Source organism: Acartia tonsa, chromosome 5, assembly GCF_053477335.1.
Source record: "Acartia tonsa isolate MP-2025a chromosome 5, ASM5347733v1, whole genome shotgun sequence".
NCBI classification, from domain to species: Eukaryota; Metazoa; Arthropoda; class Copepoda; order Calanoida; family Acartiidae; genus Acartia; species Acartia tonsa.
The window spans coordinates 1,421,707-1,441,871 of record NC_137264.1 but is presented as its reverse complement, the minus strand read 5'-3'; the positions used below and the strand labels follow the sequence as shown (position 1 = coordinate 1,441,871).

Genomic DNA, 20,165 nt, shown 5'->3' with positions numbered 1-20,165 from the left:
AAATCGGACATTCTGGTAATGATTATAGAGTTGCTACGCTACTAAATTGTACCTAACTACTACAGGAATCATCATGCAAAGTTTGGAATCGATAGGACAATTCTAACCTGTTTAAATTAACGAAAAGAGCTAACTCTCTGTGACGGACGTACGGACGGACGGGCCCTAATTATAGAAAAGCTTCGCTTTTAACAACGATGATATAGCGAGGCACAAAAAATCCTGGAATGGACTAACACACAAAGTGAGTTAAAGATCAGATGTTCAGTTATCTTAACAATAAAAAAATATGCAAAAAATCTAAGAAAATCGTTGATCCTGAAAAAAAGGTTTGTGTCTTTGTAGCATGAACGACAGACAGGCAATAACACACTGTGTAGACTAGATGCACAAATTGCGTTAGAATTTTCACACAAAATATCAGCTGTATCTTCTCTAGCAGCCGAGAAAATTCACTACTAATAAATAAGAAATGATGGAAATAAGGAATATAATCAAAAGAGTGTAAGACCTAAGAATTCAAATAATTTGTCATGTTAGTTACATAAACTAGAACGTTAAAACTCAGTAAAAATGCCAAAATAATAATCATGACTTTCTTAAAAATTTCTTACATCAAATAATGTGAAAAAAGCCACTTCAATGCACGGTTCAGACGGTGTTTTTAAATTAATAAAGTTATTGTACCAAAATACAAATCCTATAATAGGGTATGGTTTTAGAGATAGGACATTAATGGAAACTTTCCCTAGCATTAAAACTTACTGTTTGATCAAATTGTTCATCAGAAAAGAAGAAAACTGATTCCGGACCATGCGCTGGGAAAATCATCCGCCTGAAGAAAAAAAAAGATTTATTACAAATTTTCATTATTTTTCTATTTTATTGTTATTATTCATTCGAGAACAATTTTAGGTTAGGTCAAGTAAGGGTGAAGTGGGCAATGCATCGTGGATATCCACACAGGGGATAGAAACAAGATTTTATGAAAAGTAAATCTTTTCTGCAAGATGGGTAGGTTAGTCCTACAATCAGTTTTTTTTTTTTAAATTAAAGTGTAAATTAAAGGTGAAATAGATAGTTGCATGATCTGGATTTAACAAGTTTGATTGCAATCATAAGTTATAAGAATGCCATCTGACTTATATAATTTTGTATTACAATAAAAAGCAATCAATTAGGCACCACCAAAATAGTAATTATGCCGTTTGTGTGAAAACAGGACAGCCATTCAAGTTGGATGTCTTCAAAAAATATGATTTTCAAGTCTTTATATTTTTAAAACTACCTGGTAGAAAATTGAAATTCTTTCAAACATATGCCCTATAGATGTAGTTTAAACTATTTAACAGAAAAAAATATGAACTAAATTCAAGTTCAAATGCACTTCGTGCAACTACCCCTTTATTAAAAAATAAGTTTTTCTTTGCTGGTAAAAGCAAAAAAAAGCGGGAGTTTCTTAACAAATCCACATTGAACCCCAATATAGCAACTGCCAAATTTTACAGTCTTACATACCTCTCCATTATATTTTGGATAAAATCATGAAACCTTTCACATTTGTTTTATAACCAATTGCAGTGGTTTTAAAATTTTGTTACATGAATGCCAGACTGACAGAACAATTCATATATATACTAGATGCTCATTTGTACAGAGCTGGATCTTTAAATCATTTCAATGGTGCGTCAAATCGGGGTGAGCCAACTTTCCACCAATGAGAGCACAGCATTTTACCAAATGTTGCGCTGTGATTGGCTGAAATTCGGCGCACCACGATTTGGTGCACCATTGAAATGATTTAAAGATCCAGCTCAGTGAATATTTACAAAAATAATATCAATCATATCCCATTATATAAAGTATACTAGCGGCTTCGCCCCTAGCCTCTAGGGGCTTTGCCCCAAGAGGTGATAAAAAAAAATTATTGCGAAAATCGTAAAGGACCATGGAAATCTCCTAAAAAAAAAAAAAAAAAAAAAAAAAAAAAAAAAATGGGGGGGGATTTTTTGGTTTTTGGGGGGGTTGGGGGTGTCCCACCCCCCGAGAAAATAGCTTAAAACCACCACAGGACCGATAGGTAGATACCCTGAAGAGTAGAATCCGATCGGTTCAGTGGTTACCGAGATCTTAAGGGACAGACAGACAGACGGACAGACGGTCAGACGGACAGACGGACAGACAGACATCGTTCTACTTTGTATTATAGATAATAAGCTTTTTTGTCCGTCGCGTAGCAAAGGATCTCAGTAAAAGCTGAACAGATATGGTTTTTCTTTACAGAGGAGCTTTATATAGGTTCTGAGATGGTTTTAGGCTATTCAATTTTTTATAAATAAGTCTGGGTATTGTTTTAGGCTATCTTTCTGGGTTTCCATATCCCTTCAAAAATAGAACCCCAAGATGCTAGGAGTGCAGCTGCTAGTATCTTTAATAGTAGCAAGTAAAACCACATTTTCTCTATAGAATTACAGACTGAAAAACAGACAAAGTGCATTACAAAGAAACACATTACTAAAAACTAACCTTGGAACATTGTTATTGCTGCCACAAATACTTGTCTTTTCCCCATTTACCATAAAATAATCCTGAAAAAAAATTCATTATTTTAGAAAATATTTCAAATACAATGAAAATAAGAACATTTTAAAAAAATATATTGCATAGACTGTAAAGTCCAGATTGCATAGATTCCATTAACTAGACTATATTTGTTCTAGATTGAAGATACTGTAAATTCTAGACTATATTATACCGTAGGGTCTAGGCTAGAAACTGCACTGAAGCTGAGAATGCATTTACATATAATATACTTAAGACTATAGACTGTCAGATAGTTTAATACTAGCGGAGTGCTCCTAGTATCTAGGAGCTCTGTCTTTGAAGGGGTAAGGAATGTAGGAAAGTAGCCTAAAACCAAACTTTAATATAAAATTTAAATAATCTAAACCATTCAGAGGCTTATAAGAAGCTTCCATAAAATGGAGAACTCAAAAGATATCGAAAACAAAGGTTCAGTACCTATCGAAATCTTAGGCTACAGACAAAAAAAACCTTGCCACTTAATGTATATACCTTGTGGCTATGCCCCAGGCCCTAAAAGACTCTAGGTGCACCTATGGGACATTTTTTATTGGGAGAGTTGAGATACCCTCCCCCAAAATAGTTCAAAACCTTAACTGGAGCTATAAAAAGCTTCACTGTAAAGGAGAACAATATCGGTTTAGCGGTAAGCGAGATCCTTCACTACAGACAAAAAAGCTTACTACTTAATATAAAGACTAGAGACTACGCCCCCTAGAAGCCTCTAGGGGCACTTGAGGGGGAAGTTGAATCAGATAACCCAATTGGGTAGGGGTATCTCTTGTGAGAGTGTTAGTAACCTCCCCCTAAATAGTTATAAACCTTCCCAGGACCCATAAGAAGCTTCACTGTAAAGGAGAACCATATCAGTTCATCAGTTAGCAAGATCCTTCGCAATAGACAAAAATATCTTATTGTAGATTCTGGGCTGCATAGATACTGTAGATCTAAGTAAAGTAGATGAGACACTGTTTTCTTAACCATCTTAAGCAATAGTCAGACAGACAGACAGACGGACCGTTGTTAATCAAACCTTGCAAGTGAGACCATAACCCAGCTTCCCTGCTCCACCCTTGGTATCCCCAACTTGGAAGGTCTTCATGTTAAGCTCCAATGCACAAGCTGTTGGATCTCTCTTGATACAGGAAGTCAACCTGAATATTTCATATCAAGAAAAACTATTTTCCTTTATCTTTTGATGGAAAAATTGATGTTTAACTCTTATGATGAGAAACAAAATTACCCTTCTGTAGATTTAGATTTTTTGTTGAACAGTTTTAAACTAATAATTTTGAAATTACCATTGACAATTTAATGAAAGTACCCGAAGTTTATAAACAAATGAACAGATAAAACGTAATTATAAATCTTTGGGTACCAATGTAATTTATAGTTCCTCTCGGTGACAGCCAGACTAACGTTAAGTGGCTTTATTACTCATATTAGCGGCTCTCCCCCTACCCTCTAGGGGCTTTGCCCCAAGAATGGAAAAAAAAAATTTTTTTTGGCGAAATACATAAAAGGACCAAGGAAATCTTCTACAATAAAAGGGGGTTGCTTTTTGGGGGGCTGGGGGTGTCCCACACCCCAAGAAAATAGCCTAAAACCACCACAGGACCAGTAGGTATATTCCCTGAAGAGTAGAATCCGAACGGTTCAGTGGTTACAGAGATCTTAAGGGACGGACGGACGGACAGACAGACAGACATCATTCTACTTTGTATTATTGATGAATACGCAGGAATTGGTAAGGTGGTGGTAGTAAGTTTAGGGGATGTAAACAAGGATGACAACATCCATAAGTAGCGAAGCACAAATTGTGGATAATAATACGTACAAGTACAAGTAGATTCAAAGTGTATTTATTAAAATCAAGAATAGATTTCTTGGAGAAAATAAACACGAAACCTTTTTTTATTTTGTATGATGAAGACGGTTAAAGTAAATTACATACTAGATGCACATAACAATGGGAAAAAATATTTTGAAACTGTTAATGCAAAAAAGTTTTTAAATTGGACCAAAAATACCAAAGATATGGGGAAATATGTCAAACATATAAAAATAGCCAAAAACCTGTTAAAAGGCAGTCTGACCGACATTGTTGTTTTCTTCAAACGACAGGAAATTTAATTTTGATATCTTTGACTGAAAAAATTTCGAAAATCGGACCATTAACACCAAAGATATGGAGAAAAATGTAAAAAAAAATATAAAAATAGCCCAAAACCTGCAAAAAGGCAGTCTGACCGTCATCATTGTTTTCTTCAAACGACGGGAAATTTAATTTTGATATCTTCAACTGAAAAAATTTTGAAAATCGGACCATTAACACCAAAGATATGGGGAAAATTTGGAAAATATAAAATAGCCTAAAACCTGCTAAAAAGCAGTCCGAACACCATTGATGTCTTATAGTTAATTGTGCTCCTTATTGATGAGAATGTTGTCAAAAAGTTTCAGCTTTCTACCATTTATAGGAGCTGAGAAAATCACGTTTCCCCCAATTCATTAATTACGGACGGATTGACGGACGGACATTGTGAATTATAAATTAGCTTCGCTACTAAAAAGGGAAAATTGGCTCCCAAAATTTATCCTGAAGCTAGTTTTTCTAATTTCCCACAACCCTCCTCTACATAGTAAATTACCTTAAATTCTTAGGATAATTTCCATCAAGATAATTAAGACTTGTAATATTTCCAGTGTTCATGTTGTAGTATTGTCCACATCCTGCGGGCGCCTAAAATTTAACTGAGCTAAATCTTTAAATCGTTTAGTGGTGCGCTAATTCGGGGCGATCCAGTTTGGCGCACCTAGATAGTATTAGAATTCAATCTTCAAAAAAAAATGGAATGGGCGAACCAGCGCGTTGAGTGCCATTGCCGCGCCAAACCGGGTTGAACTGGATCGCCCTGATTTAGCGCACCACTAAACGATTTAAAGATCCAGCTCTGCACTTGTTAAACTTATTAGAATGAGTGTCTTAATGTGTAAATGTGTTACGAAGGATCTCTCAAACACTCGACGGATATGGTTCTAAATAACAGTGAAGCTTCTCATAGGTCATAGGAAGGATTTCAACTATTCTGGAGAAGGGTCCTTCCAAGGGTCCACACTACCAATTATAATCGACCCATAAAAGATGTTTTAAAATTTGCTTATTTACCCATTTGTTTGACCTTTGAGTATCTTGATTATGTAGAGGTTTTGACGCCTAAAGGGATGTATCAACACAATCGCAATAAAATAATATCATTCTTGTCGCCTGTATTGATTTTGGTGTAAGAAGGGTAGCAAAACCCTGTAGATTGAAATTGGAAAGTTCAGCCTAAAATTATGTATCAGTACATTATTTACCTGAAGATTTGCCCCGTCACACTGAATCTGACTGATTCTTATGTTCCATCTATAACAAATAGTTTTTAACAGAAGCTTTTTATTCGACGGGGGAAAGAGGGGGCAGAGAAATAGCCTACACCTCCAGATGACTTATGAAATAAAAAAACACCAGTAACTTCAGGGAAGCTTTATATGTTGAATTGGAAATCAATTTTTAAATCAATACTATTACAAAAATTTTTAGGTTTTTCTAGGTTTCATATGTACTCTATAAATTAAAATTTTGTGAAAAAAAATTTTAAAAGTATTTGTAGATATTTTTACTTTTTCTTTTTAAACCCAAAATGGAAAATATAGGGTCGACTTACCTTCCCCCTTCATTTATTTGCCCGGATAGGCCTCTAGGGGTATAACTGCTAGTAATAAAAGTAAAGCATTAAAGATAATAAGAAAAGATTACCTGGATGTAAAGTTATCAACCTTCAGAGTAAGCCAGACACTTGGATCCTGCTCGGCTTTGTTGGGCAAACTTAAATAAGATGTTATCATATAGCTCAAACAAGACACCCATATTTTTTTTTTGAGGGGGGGGGGTTAGGTTAAAATAATTTTAATGGGGCTAAATTTCATGGAATGTATCTTATTAGAACAAAATATGAAAGGCCGTTTATTTCTATTTTTTCGCCGAAACCCAAAAGGATGCAAGTTATTTCTCGCATCGTATTATAAAAGGCTTTCCGCGGATATAGAATGTACAGTTATAAGATTAAAACTAGTTTTTTTAGCCCGAGGTGCCAAAGGCACCGGCTAAAAAAACTGGGACAGACAGAGGGACCTTAAGAGACAGACAGAGGGACGGACGGACAGACAGACAGACATCATTCTTCTTTGTATTATATATAATAATAAAATTCTTTAAAATTTTTTCTTTTAGATATATAGAATAGGTTATGATTAAAATGAAAAAAGACGCTATAATGGTTTCACTTTATAGGAGAGGGATTATTTTATGTGAGGGAAGTAATATTTACAATGAAAAAGGGGTGAGTATTCATCCTCTTATCCTTTTTTCTTATGAGTTACATACATATTGTCGACTTCTTCATATAGAGAAGGATGGTCTGTGTTGACAAAATAATAGTTACTTACATATTGTCGACACCTCCATATAGAGAGGGATGGTCTCTGTAGACAAAATAATAGTTACTTACATATTGTCGACACCTCCATATAGAGAAGGATGGTCTCTGTAGACCAAATAATAGTTACTTACATATTGTCGACACCTCCATATAAAGAAGGATGGTCCCTGTTGACAAAATAATAGTTGCTTACATATTGTCGACACCTCCATATAAAGAAAGATGGTCTCTGTTGACAAAATAATAGTTACTTACATATTGTCGACACCTCCATATAAAGAGGGATGGTCCCTGTTGACAAAATAATAGTTACTTACATATTGTCGACACCTCCATATAAAGAGGGATGGTCTCTGTTGACAAAATAATAGTTACTTACATATTGTCGACACCTCCATATAAAGAAGAATGGTCCCTGTAGACAAAATAATTACTTATATATTGTCGACACCTCCATATAAAGAAGGATGGTCCCTGTTGACAAAACAATAGTTACTTACATATTGTCGACACCTCCATATAAAGAAGAATGGTCTCTGTTGACAAAATAATAGTTGCTTACATATTGTCAACTCCTTCATATTGAAAAGGATGGTCTCTGTTGACAAAATAATAGTTACTTACATATTGTCGACACCTCCATATAAAGAGGGATGGTCTCTGTTGACAAAATAATAGTTACTTACATATTGTCGACACCTCCATATAGAATGATGGTCCCTGTTGACAAAATAATAGTTACTTACATATTGTCGACACCTCCATATAAAGAAGGATGGTCTGTGTTGACAAAATAATAGTTACTTACATATTGTCGACACCTCCATATAAAGAAGGATGGTCTCTGTTGACAAAATGATAGTTATTTACATATTGTCGACACCTCCATATAAAGAAGGATGGTCTCTGTTGACAAAATAATAGTTACTTACATATTGTCGACACCTCCATATAAAGAAGGATGGTCCCTGTTGACAAAATAATAGTTACTTACATATTGTCGACACCTCCATATAAAGAAGGATGGTCTCTGTTGACAAAATAATAGTTACTTACATATTGTCGACTCCTCCATATAAAGAAGGATGGTCTCTGTTGACAAAATAATAGTTATTTACATATTGTCGACACCTCCATATAAAGAAGGATGGTCTCTGTTGACAAAATAATAGTTACTTACATATTGTCGACACCTCCATATAAAGAAGGATGGTCCCTGTTGACAAAATAATAGTTACTTACATATTGTCGACACCTCCATATAAAGAAGGATGGTCTCTGTTGACAAAATAATAGTTACTTACATATTGTCGACTCCTCCATATAAAGAAGGATGGTCTCTGTTGACAAAATAATAGTTACTTACATATTGTCGACACCTCCATATAAAGAAGGATGGTCCTTGTTGACAAAATAATAGTTACTTACATATTGTCGACACCTCCATATAAAGAAGGATGGTCCCTATTGACAAAATAATAATTACTTACATATTGTCGACTCCTTCATATTGAAAAGGATAGTCTCTGTTGACAAAATAATAGTTACTTACATATTGTCGACACCTCCATATAAAGGATAGTCTCTGTTGACAAAATAATAGTTACTTACATATTGTCGACTCCTTCATATTGAAAAGGATAGTCTCTGTTGACAAAATAATAGTTACTTACATATTGTCGACACCTCCATATAAAGAAGGATGGTCCCTGTTGACAAAATAATAGTTACTTACATATTGTCGACACCTCCATATAGAGAGAGATGGTCTCTGTTGACAAAATAATAGTTACTTACATATTGTCGACACCTCCATATAAAGAAGGATGGTCCCTGTTGACAAAATAATAGTTACTTACATATTGTCGACACCTCCATATAAAGAAGGATGGTCCCTGTTGACAAAATAATAGTTACTTACATATTGTCGACACCTCCATATAAAGAAGGATGGTCTGTGTTGACAAAATAATAGTTACTTACATATTGTCGACACCTCCATATAATGAAGGATGGTTCCTGTTGACAAAATAATAGTTACTTACATATTGTCGACACCTCCATATAAAGAAGGATGGTCTCTGTTGACAAAATAATAGTTACTTACATATTGTCGACACTTCCATATAAAAAAGGATGGTCTCTGTAGACAAAATAATAGTTACTTACATATTGTCGACACCTCCATATAGAGAAGGATGGTCCCTGTTGACAAAATAATAGTTACTTACATATTGTCGACTCCTCCATATAGAGAAGGATGGTCTCTGTTGACAAAATAATAGTTACTTACATATTGTCGACACCTCCATATAGAGAAGGATGGTCCCTGTAGACAAAATAATAGTTACTTACATATTGTCGACACCTCCATATAAAGAAGGATGGTCCCTGTAGACAAAATAATAGTTACTTACATATTGTCGACACCTCCATATAAAGAAGGATGGTCCCTGTTGACAAAATAATAGTTACTTACATATTGTCGACACCTCCATATAAAGAAGGATGGTCTCTGTTGACATGAACATACATATGAGGAATATCAGTTCTTAATTCATCTTCGATTTCCTTGAAATTGGAAAATTATAAAATAAAATACAAAATCAAATCTTGGCAAATTTTGTAAATAGAAATGTCCCGAATTATTAAACTTTTTACAAGTCATTTTGACCATTTTTCTCGCACAAAGTTAATAATAAAATCTCTTAGCCACTGAACCAAAAGAATTCTCCATTTTAGGGAATCTTCATATAGCTATATATGGAATAGTAAGACTATTTAATTGCTGAATTTAAGTCTAGGGATAGCAATATGTGGACCCTTCCACCACTCCTTATCGTATAAAGATTCTTATAATCTAGGGTCGTAGCCACATGTACTTTGTCAAAAGCGCCACAGTATCTTCAAAGCTTCTTAATTTCAAAAATTTTCTATTTTAAAGCCAAAAACCATCACCTCTACTAAGACAATAGATAAAGAATATGTGGATATTGTAAGAGATTAATCGTATACCCTTATAAAATATTTCTCCCAGCTGGCTAATATAACAAAAACCCCCGCTTCCCCCCCCCCTCTGACAATGAAGGAACTTAATGACCAATATAGGAGGACTATATTAGCAACCTTAATTGACAATTCACCTGTCACCATATCCACGTATTCTATATTAATCACTAGGCAGTGGGCACAGTTCATTACTATAAAAAGGGGCGGAGGGGGGGGGGGGGGTTAATGCAACAATCTCGTAATCAATGATTAAATGGCACTTAGAATTCGAATTTCGGTTAGAAATTTTGCATGAATTATCCTTGCTTGGTAGGTCTATTTTCCCTAAATCGAACAAAAAGTTAGAAAAGTAACAAATAACGGCTGGCGGCTCAGCCGTTTTGCCATTTTTCAGCTATCTTAAGAGCAAATTAGTCACAAAACCTATCTCCATATAATACTTTTAGTCGCTCAAAAACCTTATCAAACGATTCTAGCCAGTAGCTGTTGGTACTAGAAATTTAAAAAATGGTTATTGCTATCATTTAACACGAATCAAACAAAAAATATGTTATAAAAAGTTGATTCCTACATAATTAATAATGAATTTGCCCTGAAAATAGGCAAAAAAACGGCTGAACGGCTGAGCCGCTAGCCGTTTCTTTTCTAACTTTTTGTTTGATTTAGGGAAAATAGACCTACCAAGGATTACACCTGAAAAATTTCAGATCGAAATTCGAATTCTAAGTGCAATTTTATCATTGATTACGAGATGGTTGCATTAAACCCCCCCCCCCCTTTTGTTTGAAATTCCCAATTATAACCAAACTACTGCCATCTAGCCATACAAGATGCGTTGATTTCATATCTGGCAACTAGAAAATCCAAATTTTTGAAAAATTTAAGTTCAAATTTCATCCCCTAGGAGCTTACACTCATCCATGATAAGAAAAACAAATATCCATATTTTTCAATTCTTTACAACTTTGCTTTTGTGAAGTCTTTCATAAAACCACTCTCTTTATGACTTATTTAAGGCTGAATTTCCGTGACCTTAGCAAAGCAACTGACAAAATGGCCATTGATTAACTCCCTTCAGGAGTGGTTTTATGAAGAACTTTATAAAATCAAACTTGTTAAAAATTTCAAATTAATAATCTTTGCTTTTCTTGTCATGATTGTGCGTTAACTCCCAGGGAATGAAAAGTGAACTTGAAATTTAAAAAAAAAATTTCTCAAAAATTGGATTTCATTGGATTTTCTGGTTGCCAGATATAAAATCAACGCATCTTGTATGGCTAAATGGCAGTAGTCTGGTTAAGATTGGGAATTTCAAACAAAATTTTTATATTAATGAACTGTGCAGGACAAGGACACATACTCTAACCTTATGAATAGTGCCACAGAATTGTTTGACAGGGATAAATACTCTAACCTTATGAATAGTGCCACAGAATTGTTTGACAGGGATAAATACTCTAACCTTATGAATAGTGCCACAGAATTGTTTGACAGGGATAAATACTCTAACCTTATGAATAGTGCCACAGAATTGTTTGACAGGGATAAATGCATCCGGAGCAGAGGATGTTACGTACAGAGAATTGGCTGGGTCACATTCACCATCTGTCATAGGCTTCATCTCCAACTCAAGGAAATCTGAATAGTAATTTATCGCATCGTATTATAAACGGCTTTCCGCGGATATAGAATGTACAATTAAAAGATTAAAACTAGTTTTTTTTAGCCACGAGATGCTGAAGGCACCGGCTAAAAAAAACTGGTTTTGATCTTTTGATTGTACATTTTTATATTCGTAGAAAGCTGGATATAATACTATGCTAGACATAGTTTTTTCGTATGGATGGGAACCGGTTCCTATCCACCGGATTCGAATGAATACGATAAAGAGTGATTAACACATTTATTTCCCATGACTAGCATATAACAAAAAGAAACTCAGAAACAAAAAAGATAACATCCAAAAAAAAGACATAGGTTCTGAAATCAAACTGATAAAAAAAGGAAGATTAACACTTGTAGAGTGACAAAACTTAATTAGGGGACTTTGCACGAACAAAAGCAAATGATTTTAAGCACCTTCCAGCCATAAATCTTTTTTTGTGAATATAAGGTTTATGTTTAATATATATTTATACCAACTAACATATTACCTACGTTTCACCATGGTTTTTTTTAAATAAAACTTTGAAATGTTAAGCATTTTTTTATGAAATATCATCAAATGCTTTGTTGAGTTCAAGGGTTCAAAAAAAAACACGCCAAAACATAATCAAATGCTGAAAATTACGAAAGTACAATAATAAAATTGTTTACAATATTACAAGTTTCCATCCCTTTTTGTAAATTAACATTTTACTTAAAAAAGTTTACTTTTGTGTCATAGCAGTTTGAACTCAACAAGACATTTGATGATATAAAGTCAAAAAATGCCAAACATTTCAAAGTTTTTTTAATATAAAACCATGGAAAAATTATTTTTTAAAGTGATAAAACGATATCAAACATAACACTGGTATATTCACCAAAAACATTTAGAATCTATGCTGGAAGGTGATAAGAATCACTTGCGCTCGTTCATGATTACTCCTATTATATAAACTTGTTGCGAATCACAGGATTATGTAAGGACCTATTTCCTTTCAATTTTCGAGATGCTTTAAGTAATGTACATTGTTGTTCCTAGAAATAATTTTACCAAAATTCAGATGAAATGGATACCTTATCATATCATACAAAAAATTGTTGTCTAACAGTTAAATATCAGGATGATTTAGATGAACCTACGGACTTTCAAGTAATGTTATGGAGTTGTAACTAAATCGTATCTAATTGTATCATCATATAAAGTTTGAAATCAACAAATCTAACATTTCCCAAGAAAAGGGAAAGAGCTAAGAGTTACGTACTATAAAAGTACATACTCTAATTATAGAAAAGTACATACTCTAATTATAGAAAAGTACATACTCTAATTATAGAAAAGCTTTGCATCTCTAACGATATTTTACCAAGTCTTAACTGGCAAACATTGGGTAGTAGATCTATTTTGAACATACAGTCAGCATTGCTTTTGGTGTACTGAGGAAATTCAGGGTTCTTCAGGTACGTCACCTGAATGGACGTAAAATATAATGACAAGGGAAAATTAGTAGACTATTTGCCTTGCTAACATGGAACTCGTTTTTTGGCCTGTTCATTCATTCAGTAAGAGGGAAAGGGAGTGGTAAAAGGGGGGTGGATGGGGGAAATAGTTATTTTAGCCTGCTACTTTATTCCTTTTTAGAGAATTAAGATTATTTTTTTTATAAAAAAAACTTTTATTTTAACAGCTAGGTGTGGCGGTTTAATTGGAGGGAGGAAAGGTTTTGACACTGCGGATTCGTTACACCAGGAAGGCCAAATAAAAGTTTATGCGTGCTTAACCGAATATTAGGGCTCAGTATAAATTACGATACGCTCCCTCCTTTCATTCTATTGCCATAAGAGAGGGTAAGGGGGGGGGCGGTATGCAACCATGTCTTTATCAATGTGTAAATGGTACTAAGACTCCGAAATTCGTTATGAAACTTGGAATAGGTAATCCTTGGTAGGTCTATTTTTCCAAAATCTAAGAAAAAGTTGAATAAGTAACAGCTAACATCTTTATTAGCTATTTATAGTGCAAAGCTATTATTGATTACGTAGTAATCTACTTTTTGAAACATATTTTTGATTTAGCTCATGTAAAATGATACTAAACAAGGATGACAACATCCATAAAAGCGAAACACTGAAACGGTAGGACAAATAGACACTAACAATTATAGTGTCAGAACTGAATGATCAGAATATAAATGTATAAATGTCGAAGTAAAATTGTTGAAAAACTGCTTGATACAGAATAATGTTTATGGACATACTTACATTTTTAGGACTTGATTATAGAGTTGCTTCGCTTATAATATTGTACTTTGTTGTCCCAGGAATCAGTATACCAAAAATAAGATCAATCGGATTATTAGATCACATAAAAATTCGTTGTTAAAAAAATCAAAATGTTTAAAATGGACGTACGGACATTCTGGTAATGACTGTAGAGTTGCTACGCTTTCTAAATTGTACCTAACTACTACAGGAATCACCATGCAAAGTTTAAAATCAATAGAACAATTCTAACATGCCTAAATTAGTAGAAAAGGCTATCCGTGACGGACGGACGGACCGATCCTAATTATAGAAAAGCTTCGCTTTTAAAAACATTTTTTAGCTTTCTAGTACCAGCGGCTACCGGCTAGATCCGGTAAAAAACGTCTGGGAGCTACAAAAAGTATAAAGTGTAGATAGGCCAGGGCTTAACATATGACGGATTTGCCCTAAAAATAGCCAGAAAAAATGTCTTTACAGCTAAGCCGACAGCCATTAGCATTTACTTTTCCAACATTTTGTTCGATTTTGAAAATTGACCAACCAAGGATTACTCATGCCAAGTTTCATAACATATTATGTAAAAAAAAGTTCTTTTTATTTCTCAAGTGTTTTGTTAAGGTCATAACAACACTAATAACTTATTAAAACACTAAATAATATGAAAACAAAAAAAACAGCCAATACAATAATAAATTACCTCTTTATTTGTTTCATATCCACAGAAGGATTCATAAACACAACAAGTTCTCAAATGGTAATAGGCATCATGACCCTTAATATTTAATTTATCATTTTAAGAACAGGAATGGCAATTTTATCAAGGAGGGAAACATTATTTCTCGTATTCATTCGAATCGGGTGGATAGGAACCGGTTCTCATTCATACGAAAAAACTATGTCTAGCATCGTATTATATCCAGCTTTCTACGAATATAAAAATGTACAATCATAAGATTAAAACCAGATTTTTAGCTGGTGCCTTTGGCACCTCGAGGCTAAAAAAAAACTAGTTTTAATCTCATAATTGTAATATCTATATCCGCGGAAAGCCGTTTATAATACGATGCGAGAAATAACTATTATCAGAAATTATCTTATTTTAGCTTTCAGTTTTATCTTAAGTTTAACATCTTTACAAAATAGGTAGGTATCATTATGTTTCTCAGACAGAATATCTTTTTTTTAAAATTAAGTAGTCCAGCTTAGATAAATATACATTTTTATTACAAAAACCTTGTGTCTAAGTATTATGAAAAAGACACCAACATACATAAGGGGGGGGGGGGGTAATGCAACCAGCTCGTAAATGGCACTTAGAATTCGAATTTCGATCTGAAATTTTTCATGAGTAATCCTTGGTAGGTCTATATTCCCTAAATCAAACAAAAAGTTGAAAAAGTAACGGCTAAAGCCGTTTTTTGGGCTATTTTTAGGGCAAATCTGTCATAAATTACGTAGGAATCAAATTTTTGAATCATATTTTTGCTTTAAATCATGTGAAATGATTTAAAAAACATTTTTTTAGATTTCTAGTACCAGCAACTACCAGCTAGAACCGTTTTAAAAAGTTATGGAGCGGCAAAGGGTATTATGTGGAGATGGGTTTCATGATGGATTTGCCTTTAAAATAGCCAAAAAAAAATGGCTAAACGGCTGAGCTATCAGCCGTTAGCAGTTTTTTTTCCAAGTTTTTGTTCGATTTAGGGAAAATAGACCTACCAAGGATTACTAATGCAAAATTTCAGATCGAAATTCGAATTCTAAGTGCCATTTATACATTGATTACGAGATGGTTGCATTACCCCCCCCCCCCCCCCTTGCATACCAAATGGCACAATCCATCAGGCTTGCCACCCTCTAGTCCACATTCATGAGCTTGCAGGCACTCACCTATACCACCTAAAAAGATAATCAATCGGATTCTGCCATTTATGCATTGATTAAACATTGAAGGGGTAAAATAATGAGAAAGCAACTCATCAATTACGTCTTTGAGAGGGTTTATTGACCCCAACTTCCACAAGACACTGATTGCAATTCATTTTTTATAAAATACACCGAAATACAACTTTTCTTCTGCAAATTAATTAATCTTCTTTCATCTATGCATGCTCCCCTAAAAAGTTCTTTATCTGCCTATTACTTAACCAAATATGACTATCATAATAATAAACCTGACTGAGTAAGACATTCTTCTTTTGGCATCCTAACTGAAGGTCCGACCAATGAAAATCCAAGATTTCCTTCAAATTCTGGGATTATTTCAGGCTTCTTATTTGGGATTCCTAAACAAAGAATGGCTAATACAATTTTTTATCTTGCTTGCTTTTAATCAAAGGATATCTAACTTTTATAGTGACGAATATTTAGGTATCTTATGGATAATTTAGCTGTTTAATACATACTTATCTATGTATTAGATTATCTTGTTAACTACCAACTACTTAATTTTTACTTAACTTTCCTAAGAACAATCTATCAAACTTAAACCTGTCTGATTATCATTTGAAATTTCTAGCTTTCTGAACAATTTATTGTCTGAACCTTATTCTATAAACTATATAAGGGGTTTTTTTTAATGCAACCATCTTGTAATCAATGATTAAATGACACTTAGAATTCGAATTTTTATCTGAAATTTTGCATGAATAATCCTTGGTAGTTCTATTTTTCCTAAATCGAACAAAAAATTAGAAAAGTAACGGCTGGCGGCTCAGTCGTTTTTCAACTTTTTGGGTATCTAAAGCAAATTAGTCATGAAACCTATCTCCACATAATACTTTTTGTCACTCAAAAACCTTATCAAACGGTTCTAGCTGGTAGCAGTTGGTACTAGAAATTTTAAAAATGGTTATTGCTATCAATTTACATGAATTAAACCAAAAATATGTTATAAAAAGTTGATTCCTACGTAATTAATGCTGGAAAATAGGCAAAAACCGGCTAAACGGCTGAGCCGCCAGCCGTTACTTTTTTAACTTTTTGATCGATTTAGGGAAAATAAACCTACCAAGGATTACCCATGAAAAATTTCAGATCGAAATTCGAAATCTAAGTTCTATTTAATCATTGATTACGAGATAGTTGCATCAACCCCCCGCCCCCCCCCCCCCTTAAAAATAAGATGCTGTAAACTGACTATCTCTCCTGCAATCTGTGTATAGATCCATCTTTCTGTCGATCCACTTACTAGTACATCAAACCATTTGTTTTTAAACCTGAAGGAGCAGGCTTATTGGGTGGGAGTAATTTTCCATCCACAACAACAGGATCAAGAACCGGTTTTGTATTTCCTTTCTTTCCAGCTACTTCTACAACTAAAGTAAAATAATAAAACAAATTATTCATTATAATAAGGGAGTCGTTTTTTGCGTATTTTCAGTAAAGTTGTGTGTAATTAGTCAAATGTGCTTTTTAAGTCAAACTTTTCTTAATTATGGGCAAATATATATATTAGGGCGGGTTCATATCGGAATTAGACAAAGAGGGGATGTGCAACAGATAAAACTAACTTATTAAAATTTCTGACTAAAAAAGAATTATAAAAATTGAGTTTTAGAACCGACCACTTAAAATGTATTTCATTAATACAAAATATGTAAAGACGACATTCAAGCCCTATCCCCTTATTATCTCAGTTCCTTTTAGTGCTAGAGGGCTAAATATTTTTGTGCATTTCCCCAGATGCACAGCGATTCACCAGAGGCTTGTGAAACCATTAGGGGTTGAAAAAAAGGGGAAGCAGGACTTCACAATTCTAAATTTAAATGGGGTGTTGACAACAAAATTATGAAATCAAAAGAAATCTTATTATATAAAGTAGAAAGATTTTTTGTAAAAAGCTAAAGATCAAATGCTGGTCAAAATTGGATGTGCTTTACAGGGAAGCATTATAAATGTCTTGTATTTGTTAAGGCTGCCTTCCTACTCCATCCTCCCCAGAAAGGCCAGGGGTGAACCATCTAGTTAATAATAAAACAAACATGTTTAAATCAGGTCACTTACATGAAGAAAAAAAAATATGATAATGGAAAACTATCTTTAAGTAAAATATGTTTCTGTACTTAAAACCTCACCTGAATCACCACTATCAGTACCAAAGGCAGAGTAAACATCATAAGCAGCCATATTAGGAACCGATCCTTGCAGGCTATTCATTGCATAATCCTTCATTGGATCTTGTCCTATTATATGTATATGCTTTATGTATCATCATAAGCAAGAGTTGCAATTCATACTGTGGTATCCGCCGAGGATCAATGGCAGACACCGGAGTTCAATTAGATTACGGCAGTGTGACAGACGTGGACACCTTACTATAGAGAAGCTACGCTTCTCTAGCTTTCACTAGATAATGATCAACATCTACTTTCAGTTGTCACTTTATTGAAGGGTTAAGATATACTGGAGTTATATACAACAAACAATAATTACATGGATAGGAATAAATAATCATAACATAAAAGCATAAATAATACATATACAATGGTCAGTTTGGGCAATAATGATTCCCCCATCCCTGGAAAGGGTGGGGGAGAATTAAGAATACAGTTAACCATAATAAACATGACAGATTCAAATCATTAATTCTAAGCGTAGGGAGGGGGTCACTAGACCCCTTCCCCAGGACTCGGGGGAGGGCCATTGACCCTCCACCGAACCCCAGATCAGGGGTGCCATAGACATGGCTCACGGTTGCCGAATACCACAACTCTCCCCTCGGAAGGCTGGGAGATGGTTTTCCTACCAGACTTCCGACAGTGGTTGAGGCCTTCGGCCCGCTCCTTAAGACTAAAATATATACAAACGATAATGATTCAATGGAATCCTAGTGGTGAGTATCTTCTTAGGGTTGATGGGCTCCCAATGTGGGATAGAAGGCAGAGGCTGACTTGGGTTGGATACGTTGGTCAGCGCCGGCAGGTATCAGGTTTGGTGGTGGCACATTTGTTGCTGGAACGGTCAGCAGTGGGACCTGCGGGTTGTTGTTGGCAGCGGCTGGGGCACTGGCTGCCAGGTTGATTGTCTGAGCAGCGGCCTGTCCTCCTGAGGGGCCGCGGGGTCTGCCAGAGGGCGGTCCTGGCCTACCTGGGCGGTCATGCCCGCTGTCCGTTGATTTCATAGACACCATTTCCTCGGCTGCTTCCCTGCCGATGGGAATGGCATCCCAGTCCACTGAAAAGTCCCGGGACTTGGCATGGTTGAGCCTGGCTCTAGCCATCGCCTTCTTATACAAGGCTGGGTGGTACAGGAACACTTGTGATATCGCATTCAGGGCTGCCCGGACTCCTCCTTGTGCTGCTGCCAGAGAAATGATGGTTAGGTCCCCCAGCAGTTTGAGGATCAGCAGCAGCAAGCACAGGATGGCGGCGCCATCTCCCCACTCGTGGATGGCTTGTCTAAATCCTGCCCAGACATCCAGGGCTGCCTCTCCTTCCTCCGCCAGTCGGTCAATGTTGTAGGACACTATCCCATGGTCTCCTGTGGCCGAACAGCTGCCTTGCTGAACGCAGGAGCCATAGGATAGGCCGGTCAGCATGGCACTCTTGTATGCTGGGAACGCCAGCAGTTGTTGCCAGTCGTTCAACTCAGCCTGTGAATACAACCCACCTGAACTGAAGTCATCTAAGGGGTCTGTCAACAACTGCTTAGGCGTATCCAGCGGGGGTGGCCTCTTCTTGGGAGCAGGGGTTAACTCTATCCAGCCTTCCTCCGCGTGCACAGTCAGGGGGTAGGTGGAGGAACAGGGAATCTTGGTGGCGTGCTCACTGTATACCCGCGTCACAGCGTCTACAAAACCTGTGGGCTCCACTGGCACTTTGTCCCAACACTCCTTGTGTTCGCGGACAACATACTTGTGCCTTTGGCAGGTCAGCTGCAGCAGGATGTCTCCCCTCAGTACCGAGAACGTGCTCCCCTGGACACGCACCGGGTGGGCCGGGTCTAGTTGCTGGAGCTTCCAGCAGTTGGCCGCTACTTCTTCTGCTGCAGTGCTTCTCATGCGTGTTTCCAGGGTGAATCCAATATAACCTGCATGGATCTGTGCTTGAAGGGGAACGTCAACATCCCTGGCCGACACTCGGGGCAGCGCAGCCGCGGCTGGGTCAGCTGCCACAAACAACGCTGGATGGTTGGTGGCATGGGCCTCGAAATCGCAGTTCACAATTGAGGTGGGGCTGG

At 35.8% G+C, this 20,165-nt stretch overlaps 1 protein-coding gene across 5 annotated transcripts in view; it reads right to left on the bottom strand.

Moving 5' to 3' along the window:
• LOC145318503 (uncharacterized) overlaps nucleotides 1-20,165 on the bottom strand; it is a 37,523-nt gene that overhangs the window by 545 nt on the left and 16,813 nt on the right. For 3 of the 5 annotated variants that reach the window (XM_080159784.1, XM_080159788.1, XM_080159785.1), the window contains exons 10-23: nucleotides 18,062-18,169; nucleotides 17,204-17,302; nucleotides 16,160-16,270; nucleotides 15,811-15,884; nucleotides 14,683-14,757; nucleotides 13,088-13,190; nucleotides 11,587-11,714; nucleotides 9,547-9,638; nucleotides 6,386-6,454; nucleotides 5,944-5,992; nucleotides 5,235-5,326; nucleotides 3,617-3,737; nucleotides 2,527-2,588; nucleotides 766-835 (exon numbers count right to left, since the gene is read on the bottom strand). In XM_080159784.1, coding sequence (XP_080015910.1) covers nucleotides 766-835; nucleotides 2,527-2,588; nucleotides 3,617-3,737; nucleotides 5,235-5,326; nucleotides 5,944-5,992; nucleotides 6,386-6,454; nucleotides 9,547-9,638; nucleotides 11,587-11,714; nucleotides 13,088-13,190; nucleotides 14,683-14,757; nucleotides 15,811-15,884; nucleotides 16,160-16,270; nucleotides 17,204-17,302; nucleotides 18,062-18,169 — 1,253 coding nt within the window. Of the gene's footprint in view, nucleotides 1-765; nucleotides 836-2,526; nucleotides 2,589-3,616; nucleotides 3,738-5,234; nucleotides 5,327-5,943; nucleotides 5,993-6,385; nucleotides 6,455-8,123; nucleotides 8,137-8,371; nucleotides 8,385-9,546; nucleotides 9,639-11,586; nucleotides 11,715-13,087; nucleotides 13,191-14,682; nucleotides 14,758-15,810; nucleotides 15,885-16,159; nucleotides 16,271-17,203; nucleotides 17,303-18,061; nucleotides 18,170-20,165 lie in introns of all 5 variants that reach the window. The other 2 variants (XM_080159786.1, XM_080159787.1) reach the window with 2 other exon arrangements.